Source organism: Entelurus aequoreus, linkage group LG03 (genome assembly GCF_033978785.1).
Source record: "Entelurus aequoreus isolate RoL-2023_Sb linkage group LG03, RoL_Eaeq_v1.1, whole genome shotgun sequence".
Classification (NCBI taxonomy): Eukaryota; Metazoa; Chordata; class Actinopteri; order Syngnathiformes; family Syngnathidae; genus Entelurus; species Entelurus aequoreus.
Genome location: NC_084733.1, coordinates 12,517,766 through 12,532,749, shown reverse-complemented (window position 1 = coordinate 12,532,749; position 14,984 = coordinate 12,517,766). Strand labels below are relative to the sequence as shown.

General features: G+C 39.1%; 1 protein-coding gene across 1 annotated transcript in view; it reads left to right on the top strand.

The window, feature by feature from the left end:
• The window catches only part of golga5 (golgin A5), a 29,532-nt gene extending 21,769 nt beyond the window's left edge, over positions 1 to 7,763 (top strand). The window contains 10 exon segments of the mRNA XM_062040402.1: positions 506 to 676; positions 785 to 913; positions 3,451 to 3,552; positions 3,798 to 3,947; positions 3,949 to 4,024; positions 4,103 to 4,128; positions 4,130 to 4,203; positions 4,270 to 4,333; positions 7,442 to 7,490; positions 7,493 to 7,763. Of these exon segments, the coding sequence (XP_061896386.1) occupies positions 506 to 676; positions 785 to 913; positions 3,451 to 3,552; positions 3,798 to 3,947; positions 3,949 to 4,024; positions 4,103 to 4,128; positions 4,130 to 4,203; positions 4,270 to 4,333; positions 7,442 to 7,490; positions 7,493 to 7,521 (870 nt within the window). The 3' untranslated portion in view covers positions 7,522 to 7,763.
• Positions 7,764 to 14,984: the final 7,221 nt, after the last annotated feature.

The following is a 14,984-nucleotide window of genomic DNA, read 5'->3' as shown; positions in this document are numbered from 1 at the left end:
AATTCCAACAAGTATTTCCTCCATGCACACTTCTGCCAACCTAGTCACTTCTGTGTCCTTGGGCAAGACACTTTACCCACCTGCTCCCAGTGCCACCCACACTGGTTTAAAAATGTAACTTAGATATTGGGTTTCACAATGTAAAGCGCTTTGAGTCACTAGAGAAAAGCGCAATGTAAATATAATTCACTTCACTTCACTTCACATGTATATACAACTCCACTAATGTATACAACTCCACTACTAGTGTATACACAACTCTCCTACTAGTGTATACACAACTCCACTACTAGTACACAACTCCACTACTTGTGTGTATACGCAACTCCACCATTAGTGTATATACAACTCTACAACAAGTGTATATATACGACTCTACTACTAATGTATATAGGACTCCACTACACGTGTGTACACCTCCATATGTTTATACCTCACAGTTCTACATACACAGTGTACTGTATATCATGGAAAGTTGAAGCTGTGATGTCAATGTTTGATGAAGTCCAAAGAGAAGCTGATCAGCAGCCTGAAGGAGGGTTCGGGTTTGGACACTTTGGACGGCAGTGGAGCGGCGGCTGTAGAAATAGAGGAGCTTCGTCACGAGAAGGAGCTGCAGAGGGAGGAGATTCAAAAACTACAATGTCAAATACATTCGCTGCAGACAGATTTACAGGTGACTAAAATAGTCAACACAAAGAACATGATAAACAAAGACGTATTATTCAAATGGAATTTATTTCGGGATCAATAAAGTATTTCTCTATTTTGTCACTACTGTAAGGATCTGGAAAGTCAGTCGCTGGCAGAGACAGAAACATGGCGGGATCAGGCGGTGCAGCTCGAGGAGCAGCAGGCTTCACTCAACAGGATCAAACAGGAACTGGAAGCTGAAGTCGAGCGGCTCAAACAGGTGAGAAGCGATCTTCACCGAATGTATGGTGAAGCAAATAAGACACAACTAAATAAATAATTACTTACATGTGGCATTAGTTAATTGTATTGGAATTAAATACACAATAGTATTAAAGGTAATGCATTTATTTATTGTCAAAGTATATTCAGTTATATTAATATATAATGCATTTTTTAATAATGTAATTAGTTATTTTTATTTCATGAATTAATAATTTTGCGATATAATTTCATGATTATTATGCATTTATTTTATTTATTGAACATGTTTGTCAGTCCTCCATGAATTTATTTTATCTGTCAAACTCACCAATCAGTCAGTGGGAGGGAAAACGCAAAACTAGTCCAATGTTTGATATTAAAATTAATTATTTAATGTACTTTTACAGTAGCATATTTTTCCGACAATAGGGCGCACCAGATTATAAGGCGCACTGCCAATGAGCGGGTCTATTCAGGTCTATTTCCATGCAAAAGGCGCACTGGATTTTTTTTCTACATTTAAAACACTTCCTTGTGGTTTACATAACATGTAATGGTGTTTTTTTGGGGCAAAATGTTGCATAGATTATGCTTTAGAGATCATTTTTAAGATGCTTTATGAACGTCTCTTCGAGATGCGCCGTTTTGTGGGTGGACTTATTTACGTGCCTCCACTTCGACAGCGTCCTCTCGCCATCATCTGTGTCGTACCGCTGGTTTTTAGCGCTTCCATAACGAGTCTTCTGACAGATATAAATTAGAACTATACGCTACTTTATATTAGAATTGGCAACAGCAGAGGATGCATGTACAAGCCAGTCTGCCCTAAAACAACAAGAGGATAGAGAAAAAGAAGGAGTTTATTAACTAAAGTGTCGGACTACAATGGCGAAGTAAACCTTTACCATAAATGGATAATCCGCTGACGTCAATTGAACAGGCATCATCCTGCGGTCCACACATACCTCTTGTGTTTGACTGCCATCTACTGATAACACTTATCATTACATCATGTACTAAATAAAATTGCGTCGAGGTTGGTAAACACAACCAGAATACGCTACACCTCCCTGATACCGAAGTACATGTCAAACTACTTCCTTAACGTAAATGACCGCCATAACCACAACACCAGGGGGAGCTCCACTAACCACGTTAAACCCAGATTCCGAACTAATAAAGGTCTTAACTCATTCTCTTTCTATGCCACATCAATGTGGAATGCGCTCCCAACAGGTATAAAAGAAAGGGCATCTCTATCCTCCTTCAAAACCGCAATAAAAGTTCACCTCCAGGCAGCTACAACCCTAAACTAACACCCTCCCGGATTGCTAATAATCGAATGTAAACAATCAAATGCAGATACTTTTTCTTATGCCTTCTGATCTCTCTCTCTCTCTCTCTCTCTCTCTCTCTCTCTCTCTCTCTCTCTCTCTCTCTCTCTCTCTCTCTCTCTCTCTCTCTCTCTCTCTCTCTCTCTCTCTCTCTCTCTCTCTCTCTCTCTATGTCCACTACTTGATGTCCATATCCTACCCCCCCCCCTCCACACCCCTGATTGTAAATAATGTAAATAATTCAATGTGATTATCTTGTGTGATGACTGTATTATGATGATAGTATATATCTGTATCATGAATCAATTTAAGTGGACCCCGACTTAAACAAGTTGAAAAACTTATTCGGGTGTTACCATTTAGTGGTCAATTGTACGGAATATGTACTTCACTGTGCAACCTACTAATAAAAGTCTCAATCAATCAAACGTACATTAGGCGCACCGGGTTATAAGGCTCACTGTCGATTAAAACATTTTTTAAAAAAAAGGATTTTAAGTGCGCCTTATAGTTTGAAAAATATGGTAAGTAAATTAACACATTTAATAACGCATGTATGTATTTCATTCTGATTATAATTAATGACACATAAGTAATTATTTAAAGATGTATGATTTTATTTACCGTAATTTCCGGACTATAAGCCGCAACTGACTATAAGCCGCACCAGCTAAATTTAGGGGAAAATACAGATTGCTCCATATATAAGCCGCACCCGCAGGGTTTTGATGTGTAATTACCGTAGTATATAGGGGTTCCTGCTACCACGGAGGGGATTGTCGGGACAGAAATGACTGTTTGGGAACGCAAAGCGTCCCATTTATTAACAATAAATCTTTCAATCATTCAATCAAACTTTCACATCTTTGACATGGCGAACAGCATTCGTGCAGAGTACAAATAATACAACGGTGCAAAGTAATACAAAGTGCTCGCCTGTACGTTATCAAAATAACCAGCCTACCGGTATATGAAAAGTCAGTCTTAATCATTGTGTCATCGTCTTCCTCCTGCGTTACTAAAACCACCGAAATCCCTCTTCGTCGGTGTCGGAGAAGAACAGGTCGTAAATAAGCCGCACCCTTGTATAAGCCGCAGGGACCAGAACAAGGGGAAAAAGTAGCGGCTTGTAGTCCGGAAATTAATTACGGTAATTGTGTCCTTGATACCAATGTGCTCACAGTCATCTTGACCTGAAACAATCTTTGTATCTTGATAGGAGCTGCAGTACCTGGAAGAACAGCAGCATAGGGCCAAAACTACCCTGCAGAGCCGAGTTAAAGACAGAGAAGATGAAATACAGAAACTCAGGATCAGGTTTGTTGTTTTTCATTGTCCATCCATTGCTCTTTGTGCGACATAGGCTCACACAGGGAAGCTGGAATGTATCCCAGCACATTGTTTTGTTTTTAATGTATTATATTCTGTTTTTATATGTTTAATGGATCTTAAGGTCTGCAATAAGATTGATGATGATGACATTGAGGGCACACCCTGAGCAGTGTTAGTGACCCTTTAATGTCTTTTACGAGAATATCAATTCTACAAATGTACTCTTTTCTCCAGTTGACCAACAAGACCTTAAGCAGCAGTAGCCAAACAGAGCTAGAGAACCGTCTGCACCAGTTGACCGAGACGCTGATCCAGAAGCAGACCATGCTGGAGGCTCTGGGCACCGAGAAAAGCTCGCTGGTCTTCCAACTGGAGCGTCTGGAGAAAACAGCTGAAGAGCAGCGAAGGAGTTCCGACTGGGGGAGGATCAGCCATCGACATGAGCACCATCGAGGGACCAGGTAGCGTCCCCGCCAAAATACGTGCAGGAATTTCAGAACCGACGCAGTTTTCAGATGGTAAATTCTTTGAGCTTTCAGGGACAAGACAGCGAAACATACCGGTCCCTGTTCAGCAATCAAGAGAGTCCGGGGGTGTATGGCAAAGTACAAAAGGCCGCCAGCTCCATTGACCGTTTCAGGTAAGTTGTATGAAATTAATTTTAGAAGACATTCACCAGTAATGTTTGTATTTTTTCTCATTCAAGCATCAGACTGGGGATCTTCCTGAGGCGCTACCCCATAGCCAGAGTGTTTGTCATCTTATACATGGTGAGTACTGTGACGCTTCCAACTCACCAGTGGCCCACCTTACCAATTATTTGAGATACAGAGTCGTCTCGGCTAACTTTTTTACTTTAAGTTGTGTTGCGTCAGACCAGTTCTTCCTCCAAGGGAATCTAAGTTACTGGTCAATCCCAAGTTCTTTCAATGACATATATGCTGAGTAAGAAGGGACCATCAAGACAGAATTGGAATATTTTCAAGTTTCACTAAAGCTTTAGGGGATCATATTAACCAATACATTCATATCGGCTACTCTAATTGATCTGACATTCAAACGGAAAAGCCAACTCTTTGCACACAAAGAAAGCCCCGCCCCTCTCATTCTCGCAACACTGATAAGGAGAGAGACCGTGGGGGTTGTCTTCACATTCCAAGGGTGAAGACACTAACCAGGCATCGGAAATGTCGAAAGAAACTGGTAGAATATACAAAGGAAAAGTACTAGCTACTCTAAACATGGCTATGTAAAAAGAAAGAACTCTTAAAAATATATGCATCCTCCACAGTTGCGAGCAAAAATTGGAGTTAGGAGCCAGTTAGGTGCTAGTTATCGTACCAAATGCCACAGTGAACCCCGCCCAAAATTCGATGTCTCACCCGCTACCATTAACTAATAGCTAGCGAGACACGACTTAGCTTTTCCGAGCATTGGTGAGAAAAAAATTAGTGTGGAGGACAGTGCTTGTAGCGCGTGTATATGAGCATTGCACTTTACCATCTGCAACATATTAAAGCAGAAGGAGTTCACAAAGGATATAACACCAGCCAATGGACGTTAAAAATACGCTCGATTATAACGTGGTCATTGGGGTCCGTAAAATCCCAGAGCACGCGTTATATTTTTGTACCCTTTTTTTTCCCAAAATAATACAATAAAATTATCCTGATTTATGTGGTGGAAACAGCGGGGGCTTCAAGCACACCTGTGAAGTGAAAACCTTTTTAGGTGACCACCTCTTGAAGCTCATCGAGAGAATGCCAAGAGTGTGCCAAGCAGTAATCAGAGCAAAGGGTGGCTATTTTGAAGAAACTAGAATATAAAACATGTTTTCAGTTATTTCACTTTTTTTTGTTAAGTACATAACTCCACATGTGTTCAGTCATAGTTTTGATTGATGCCTTCAGTGACAATCTACAATGTAAATAGTCATGAAAATAAAGAAAACGCATTGAATGAGAAGGTGTGTCCCAAACTTTTGGCCTGTACTGTATATCTCCAGAGACACATTCTAAATATCGACCAAAAATTGTGTTCAATAAAATGTACGATTCATTTTTTTAAACATTTTTTTAACTTCTTCTTTGTGTAACAAACGCACCCAAGTTCTCCGGGTGTCGCTGCCACCACCCAAATCAAGGAGTCACGGGTGGGACCTGATATTCAGGCTGGGAATGACTAAAACAATAAATAAACACAAGACATATATAACTATTAGCCACAACACAACCAGGCTTATATTTAATATGCCAAAAATTAATCCTGCATAACAAACACCTCCCCCCTCCCGTCCATACAACCCGCCAATACAACTCAAACACCTGCACAACACACTCAATCCACAGCCCAAAGTGCAGTTCACCTCCCCAAAGTTAATACAGCACATATATTTCCCCAAAGTCCCCAAAGTTACGTACGTGACATGCGCATAGCGGCACGCACGTACGGGCAAGCGATCGAATGTTTGGAAGCCGCAGCGTACTCACGGTACCGCGTCTGCGCATCCAACTCCAAGTCCTCCTGGTAAGAGTCTCTGTTGTCCCAGTTCTCCACAGGCCAATGGTAAGTCCACAAAAACGGTCAAAAATGAGGATTCCTTCCATGCAGTAGCTCCGTGGCAAAAACGCTGTGACGTCAATTTCCCCTCCGCCCGTTCTGATAACAGTGACCGGATGCCTTTTATATCCCCACATTCTATTAAGTTACATTTTTAAATATTAACATGATTACTTAATACGCCTGTAACAGTTCATAATACTAGGTAAATGGATGACATAATAAGTATATATATACTTATTTTCCCAGCTGAGCACAAGTTAATTGTGACTGGCAATATTTATTATATATATACACCTCGATGGACCCCTATAGCCATTACATTTGGAAGAAGTCGGGAAACTGCTAAGCAAAGGTTGGTTGCATGAACAAAGGCACTTCCTCTCTGGTAACCGAGCAACGCAGGATGTGATCACTGATCAGCTGGGAGTGACACGCTAACAGCCAATCACATAACAGTAACAACGATCACGTTTGATTGCGCCATCTTGTTGTCTTGTGGTTGATTCTTTGAAAATAAACTAAAAATTAGCTTACAAATTTGTGGATAAAAACAAGGAAAAGTCACCTCGACAGTGTGGCAAGTTTTTTTGTTTTTTTTAAACAGGCCATAGTTAGACCAATGTGCATACTTGTCAACCCTCCCGATTTTCCCGGGAGACTCACGAATTTCAGTTCCCCCTCCCGAAAATCTCTACGGGGCAACCATTCTCCCGATTTCCACCCGTACAACAATATAGGGGGCGTGCCTTAAAGGCACTGTCTATAGCGTCCGCTTTTCCTTCATACAAACAGCGTGCCGGCCCAGTCACATAATATCTGCGGCTTTTTACACACACACAAGTGATTGCAAGGCATACTTGATCAACAGCCATACAGGTCACACTAGAGGGCGCGACGTATAAACAACTTTAACACTGTTACAAAATATGCGCCACACTGTGAACCCACACCAAACAAGAATGACAAACACATTTCGGGAGAACATCCGCACCGTAACACAACATAAACACAACAGAACAAATACCCAGAATCCCTTGCAGCACTAACTCTACAATACGCTACAATATACACCCCCCGCTACCACCAACACCCCCACCCAATCTCCCGAATTCGGAGGTCTCAAGGTTGGCGAGTATGCCAGTGTGGTCTGTAAATTATTCAAGGTGCTCGTCCCCACCGAAGACCAGTAATACCACACCACCTTTTACAAGCTCCGTCGCAGAACCAATTAAACTTGTACGTCAAGGCGCCAGTGTACACGCTTCATGCTTTTTTTTTTTTCTCAAATAAATAATGTTTTTGTTTGTTCTACACAGGCTGTGCTGCATCTGTGGGTGATGATTGTACTTTTGACCTACTCGCCGGAATGCACAGCACACATCCCGACGGAAGCTAGATGAAGATGGACTACTACGTTGCTACAAAGCTGCTGAAATTTAGGAGCTGCCTTTTTTTGCACAGATGTCTGCTAAAGACACTATTTTCTCCTCTCCTACTGAGAAGGTACAACTGACAATTACTGAGCGATATCTTATATTAATGGTCTCTTTAAATGCTTACTGTCATGCGTATGTTCACTTTTCCCTGCTTTCAGAGATTGTATTTAAAAAATGTATAAATATTATTTAATAAATGACTTAAAAAAAACAGCTTTTATGCTGCTTTTATGAAAAATTAAGGAATTGCGAGGAAATTTTGTAAAGTGAAACTACTAGAATCTACTAAAATGTGGATAAAAATGTAATGCTTTCTTGCCCATGTCCTACTGTTTTTGTGGAATCCTGCTCGAGATGTGACGTTGGCTAACGACTCGAGTCTTTTGAACAGCTCTTTTAAGTGAACGATAAAAAAAACGATCCGCAGTTCGGAGCCCTTTTTTATTAAAATCTTTTTTTTAGCCATTTTTTTTATCCACATTCAGATATAGCGTCACCCGACTGGCAACTGGACTAGATAATGAGTAAGAGAGAAATTTTGCAGGCGCATCAGGTCCGGCGAAAAATCTGGGGCCGTACTTATCAAGCTTCTTAGAATTACTCCTAAGAAGTCTGCTAAGAGTTGACCTTAGAGGTAAATAAATTCTTCGCTGAAAGCTGCACTTAAAAGTTAGTTATCAAGCGTCTTACTCACACTTTCAGCGAAATGTAGGACTTGAATCTTAAGTGTCACACTCAGAGCTGAATTACGACATTTACTATGTGCCGTAAACGGAATTTTAGGTGACGTCATTTCTGTGTCCATAGAAATGACCAATCACGGAAGGGAATCCGTTGTCTAAGAATAAAGAAATATCTTGGAAATATTTAAGTGGACAATGGGAGTGTATATTTTGACAATAAACTACAAAATAATACAAAACAAACTAGTCCCCGCCGGCACTACACGCTACCGCTCCCTCTCTTCTCCTCGCCCACACACTCACTGGCGTCACTCACCTCACGGCCACACACATACGCTACTCTCATAACATTTTCTTTCCAATTCATTAATTAGGCAACTAATTTGAAACTGGTGTGGGTGGCTCTATATATACTAGCCCACTGCAGCCACATGCAGAAATCAACAAGGAATCGAAAAGTATTAAATCTGTGACAAAAATAATACCCGCTCTGTCTAAACGATACCGTTTGATCAGCTGCTCGTCACCAAACAAATCCAGGACATCGTTCCGCTCCCTGAACGTTCGCGCACGTCTCTCTCGCCTCAGTGCCATCCCCTGCTGGCAACTCCTAACCACTTAAGACACCTCTGAAGGTCTCTTAAATATCGTGGAGAGTAGGAGTGATTCTTAGACTTAAGAACGTTGATAAAAAGCTTTTATTCTTAAGTTTGAGAGTAGAACTAAATTTCGCAAATTCTCAGGACTTAAGTGTAAAATGGCACTCTAAGAAGCTTGATAAGTACGGCCCCTGATATTTTTGGGGGTCCTAAGACAACATTTTGAATTTGACTAACTAGCACCCCCTTAGAACATTTTAAAAAGTACTCCCTGCTACCAGATTCATGTATCGTCACGAAAACCGATGGAGACGCCTATCATGAGAGGGGACACGTGAAAATCTCAAGAAGCCATATTTAAAAAAAATAAACCGGTTTTCTGTCGGCGATTTTTAGGCTAAACAATTGTATTTGAACAAACTCCTTCATGGGACTTTGACCTAATAAGCTGCTGTTAAAAAGAAATTCACAAGGTTGGGCGGTGATACATTGTGAAGGAAATTTGCTTGCGTCACAGGATGTGGGCGTGGCATGGAGCCAAGTAGAGATGTCCGATAATATCGGTCTGCCGATATTATCGGCCGATAAATGCGTTGAAATGTAATATCGGAAATTATCGGTATCGTTTTTTTTATTATCAGTATCGTTTTTTTTTTTTTTTTTTTTTTTTTTAAATTAAATCCACATAAAAAACACAAGATACACTTACAATTAGTGCACCAACCCAAAAAACCTCCCTCCCCTAATTCACACAAAAGGGTTGTTTCTTTCTGTTATTAATATTCTGGTTCCTACATTATATATCAATATATATCAATACAGTCTGCAAGGGATACAGTCCGTAAGCACACATGATTGTGCGTGCTGCTGCTCCACTAATAGTACTAACCTTTAACAGTTAATTTTACAAATTTTCATTAATTACTAGTTTCTATGTAACTGTTTTTATATTGTTTTACTTTCTTTTTTATTCAAGAAAATGTTTTTAATTTATTTATCTTATTTTATTTGATTCATTTTTTTAAAAAGTACCTTATCTTCACCATACCTGGTTGTCCAAATTAGGCATGATAATGTGTTAATTCCACGACTGTATATATCGGTTGATATCGGTTGAAATCGGTATCGATAATTAAAGAGTTGGACAATATCGGCATATCGGATATCGGCAAAAAGCCATTATCGGACATCCCTAGAGCCAAGCTTTGATCTGATGGCTCGCCACAACATTTTAAACACAAAACTTGAATAGTTTGGCTTGACAAATTTAGATCTTAATAATATTTAGTTCACATGATGATAACACCCTGAAGGGCCTGATGGGTCGGTACCTATCCGTACCATTCATAGTGCCTAGAGATGTCCGATAATGGCTTTTTTGCCGATATTCCGATATTGTCCAACTCTTAATTATCGATTCCGATATCAACCGATACCGATATATACAGTCGTGGAATTAACACATTATTATGCCTAATTTTGTTGTGATGCCCCGCTGGATGCATTAAACAATGTAACAAGGTTTTCCAAAATAAATCAACTCAAGTTATGGAAAAAAATGCCAACATGGCACTGCCATATTTATTATTGAAGTCACTAAGTGCATAATTTTTTTTAACATGCCTCAAAACAGCCGCTTGGAATTTGGGACATGCTCTCCCTGAGAGAGCATGAGGAGGTTGAGGTGGGCGGGGGGGGGTGTGTATATTGTAGCGTCCCGGAAGAGTTAGTGCTGCAAGGGGTTCTGGGTATTTGTTCTGTTGTGTTTATGTTGTGTTACGGTGCGGATGTTCTCCCGAAATGTGTTTGTCATTCTTGTTTGGTGTGGGTTCACAGTGTGGCGCATATTTGTAACAGTGTTAAAGTTGTTTATACCTCTACCCTCAGTGTGACCTGTATGGCTGTTGACCAAGTATGCATGCATTCACTTGTGTGTGTGAAAAGCCGTAGATATTATGTGACTGGGCCGGCACGCAAAGGCAGTGCCTTTTAAGGTTTATTGGCGCTCTGTACTTCTCCCTACGTATCACTCCGTACAGCGGCGTTTTAAAAAGTCATAAATTCTACTTTTTGAAACCGATACCGATAATTTCCAATACAACATTTTAAAGCATTTATCGGCCGATAATATCGGCAGTCCGATATTATCGGACATCTCTAATAGTGCCATCACCAGTCAAACTGTCATTACATCTTAGATCAGCGGCGTCCAAACTTTTTGACTTGGGGGTCGCATCTGAAGGAATCAATAAAGTACTACATCTATCGGGGTAAAAAAAATGTGGCCGGGGGCTGAAAGCCGGCTGTGTGTAAATTAACTATTGTATTTTTCGGACTATAAGTCGCTCCGGAGTATAAGTCGCACCGGCCGAAAATGCATAATAAAGAAGGAAAAAAACATATATAAGTCGCACTGGAGTATAGTCGCATTTTTGGGGGAAATGTATTTGATGAAACCCAACACCAAGAATAGACATTTGAAAGGCAATTTAAAATAAATAAAGAATAGTGAACAACAGGCTGAATAAGTGTACGTTATATGAGGCATAAATAACCAACTGAGAACGTGCCTGGTATGTTAACGTAACATATTATGGTAAGAGTCATTCAAATAACTATAACATATAGAACATGCTATACGTTTACCAAACAATCTGTCACTCCTAATCGCTAAATCCCATGAAATCTTATACGTCTAGTCTCTTATGTGAATGAGCTAAATAATATTATTTGATATTTTACGCTAATGTGTTAATAATTTCACACATAAGTCGCTCCTGAGTATAAATCGCACCCCCGGCCAAACTATGAAAAAAACTGCGACTTATAGTCCGAAAAATACGGTATACGTGTGTGTGTGTACATATTATATTAATATGATGTATACAATCAATATAATTGGATATTAAGAGTATGTTAAAGTTTGACTCCTACCTTCTACAAGGATAAGTGTGAAGAGAGTGTTTTACATATTTCCCATCATGCACTCTAATGGATTTAAATGTGTAATTTTGATTTCTTTTTTTTTTAAAGGTGTTGACAGTTTTCATAATATCCACAATGTTCAGTAAGCAGGTTGTGTTATGTGTGACCATGTGTGTTGACCTTTTGTTAGTTGCATTTTTATTTGCACCATGACTAGCAAAGGTTGTTTGGACTGTGTCATATAAGTAAATGTTGTGCTATCTTCTTATAGTACATACAAGGGTCAGTGATCTGATTTTCTCTCTCTGTCCAATAGATGATAGAATAAGTGCCATTTTCTGAGACTGCTTAGTATTATTTTAAAGCATTCCGGGGTGCAATGTTTTGTTGAAGTCATGACGTCTCGCGGGCCACATTAGAGAGGCTGGCGTGTGGTAGTTTGGACAACCCAGCTTCAGATGGTCAGACGGACATTAAACTGATGATCTATGATAAAATGTGAACACATTTTTCCCGTTTTATTGGATGTGGGCATTTTCTGCTACTGTTACTTTTCTGTTATTTTCTGTTACGCCACCCCCAGGAAGAAGAAGACATTTTGCGCCCCCCCCACAGCGACTATAAATAGTACTTGTTGTCTATAAGTACACCTCAGCATAACATTGTAGCCTTTTTAACATTAAAAGAAAAAAACTTACAACAAAGAATAACTATTAACATTGTTTTTTTTAGACTGTAACAGGAACAATTTAAAATCCATCAATTTGCCTGAAATAAAAATACAAAAAAATCTTACATAAACTGTAAACAATTTTTGACTGACTTGAACCATTTGATACTGAAAAATAAAATACATAAACTCAACTCCGTATCATCTATATTTTGGGTTACAGAAAGTGACTATACAGGTTAAGTCCTTCTGGATTACTATAGGGATCTGGGGCCGTACTTATCGAGCTTCTTAGAATTACTCCTAAGAAGTCTGCTAAGAGTTGACTTATGAGTAAATAAATTCTTCGCTGAAAGCTGCACTTGAAAGTTAGTTATCAAGCGTCTTACTCACACTTTCAGCGAAGTGTAGGACTGAATCTTAAGTGTCACACTCAGAGCTGAATTACGACATTACTATGTGCCGTGAACGGAATTTTAGGTGACGTCATTTCTGTGTCCATAGAAATGACCAATCACGGAAGGGAATCCCTTGTCTAAGAATAAAGAAATATCTTGGAAATATTTAAGTGGACAATGGGAGTGTATATTTTGACAATAAACTACAAAATAATACAAAACAAACAAACAATATTGGCAATGAATCAAAAACAAATGTTTCCTTTTCTTTCCAATTCATTAATTAGGCAACTAATTTCAAACTGGTGTGGGTGGCTCTATATATACTATATTTAGTTCTGCTGTGAAAGCTCTGCTGTGTGATGTTGCTGATGAGATGACGCCCCTTATTAAAATCTGTGACAAAAATAATACCCGCTCTGTCTAAACGATACCGTTCGATCAGCTGCTCGTCATCAAACAAAGCCAGGACATCCTTCCGCTCCCTGAACGTTCGCGCACGTCTCTCCCGCCTCAGTGCCATCCCCCGCTGGCAACTCCTAACCACTCAGGACACCTCTGAAGGTCTCTTAAATATCGTAGGGCAGGGGTCACCAACCTTTTTGAAACCAAGGGCTACTTCTTGGGTACTGATTAATGCGAAGGGCTACCAGTTAGATACACACTTAAATAAATTGCCAGAAGTAGCCAATTTGCTCAATTTACCTTTAACTCTGTTATTATTAATAATTAATGATATTTATCTTTGTGGAAACACTGATCATCTTAATGATTTCTCACAATAAATATATATAGAAACAGATAAATATAAATATGCAACACTTTATTTTTATATTTTCTCTAAGTGCACATTTTTCAAATTGAACATTTTTAAATGATCACTTCTAAGACAGTCTTGTGAAATCACAATATCCCATTTTAACTAGCTAGGTACTAACATTTTTTAACAAATCATTAATTACTTTGCACCATGTTTGTACAAATAATAACTCATGTAAAATACAAAAGTAAACTCTCAAATTTTTAAATCATGTCACACTTTGAACTGGACACCAAATCTGTTATCTGTTTCTTTGTCAGTTAGTGGGAAGCCTGGCATTGCATGCTGTTAACTAGTGTGTTGTACTCTGGTGTGTAACTTGACACTGAAACTCTGAGTGAGTCTTGCAGATGTGCATCAGTGAGGCGTGTTCTGTGTTTGTTCTTGATGAAGTTCATGTCAGAAAAGGCTGATTCACAAAGATAAGATTTTTCCTCATTGTTTGCGGAACCTTCTTAATCTTTTGGACATATTTTCACAGCAATCTGGCCTTAAGCTTAATTATGATAAATGTAAAATGTTAAGGATCGGAAATCTAAAGGGGACGTCCTTTCGAATGGAATGCAAAGTGCCTGTTTTGTGGACAGATGGACCAGTTAACATACTTGGTGTTGTTGTCCCAGAAAATCTGGAAGATCTAGGCTCAGTAAATTATGATAATCGACTAAGAAAGCTGGACAAAATTATGCTATTATGGAAAGGGAAATCCCTAACCTTGTATGGTAAAATGTCTATTGCCAACTCGTTAATTATTCCTCAATTTATTTATTTGTTTTTGTCATTACCAGCTCCATCACAAAACTTTTTTAAGATTTATGAGCGGAGGGTCTTCGATTTTGTCTGGAACGGCAAACCAGAAAAGATTAAAAGAAAGGTTTTGTACAAAGAGTATGAATATGGGGGCCTGAAACTTCTCAAAATTGAAGCTATGTGTCTGTCTTTAAAAGCATCAATTGTTCCAAAGATGTATTTAAACATTGAGTGGTACACAAATGTCCTGTTGGACAAAAAACATGTACTGTATCAAAAGAAATTGTATCCTTTTTTACAAGTGATCCCCTCCCAGAGAGTCTGCTGGGAAACATGGCGGGGTTCATAAAGGAAACAATCCACTCATAGTGGTGTTTTCAATTTTATGTGCCAGAAAAAAGAGACGATATTTTGCAGCAGTTAATATGGATGAACTCTAATATTGTAATAGATGGAAAGCCTTTCTTTTGGAAAAATATGTTTGAAAGAGGAATCATTTTTGTCAATGATATTATCAATGAGAATGGTAAAATGATGAAGTATGATGAATTTAGAGCTATGTATGGTGATGCTTGCTC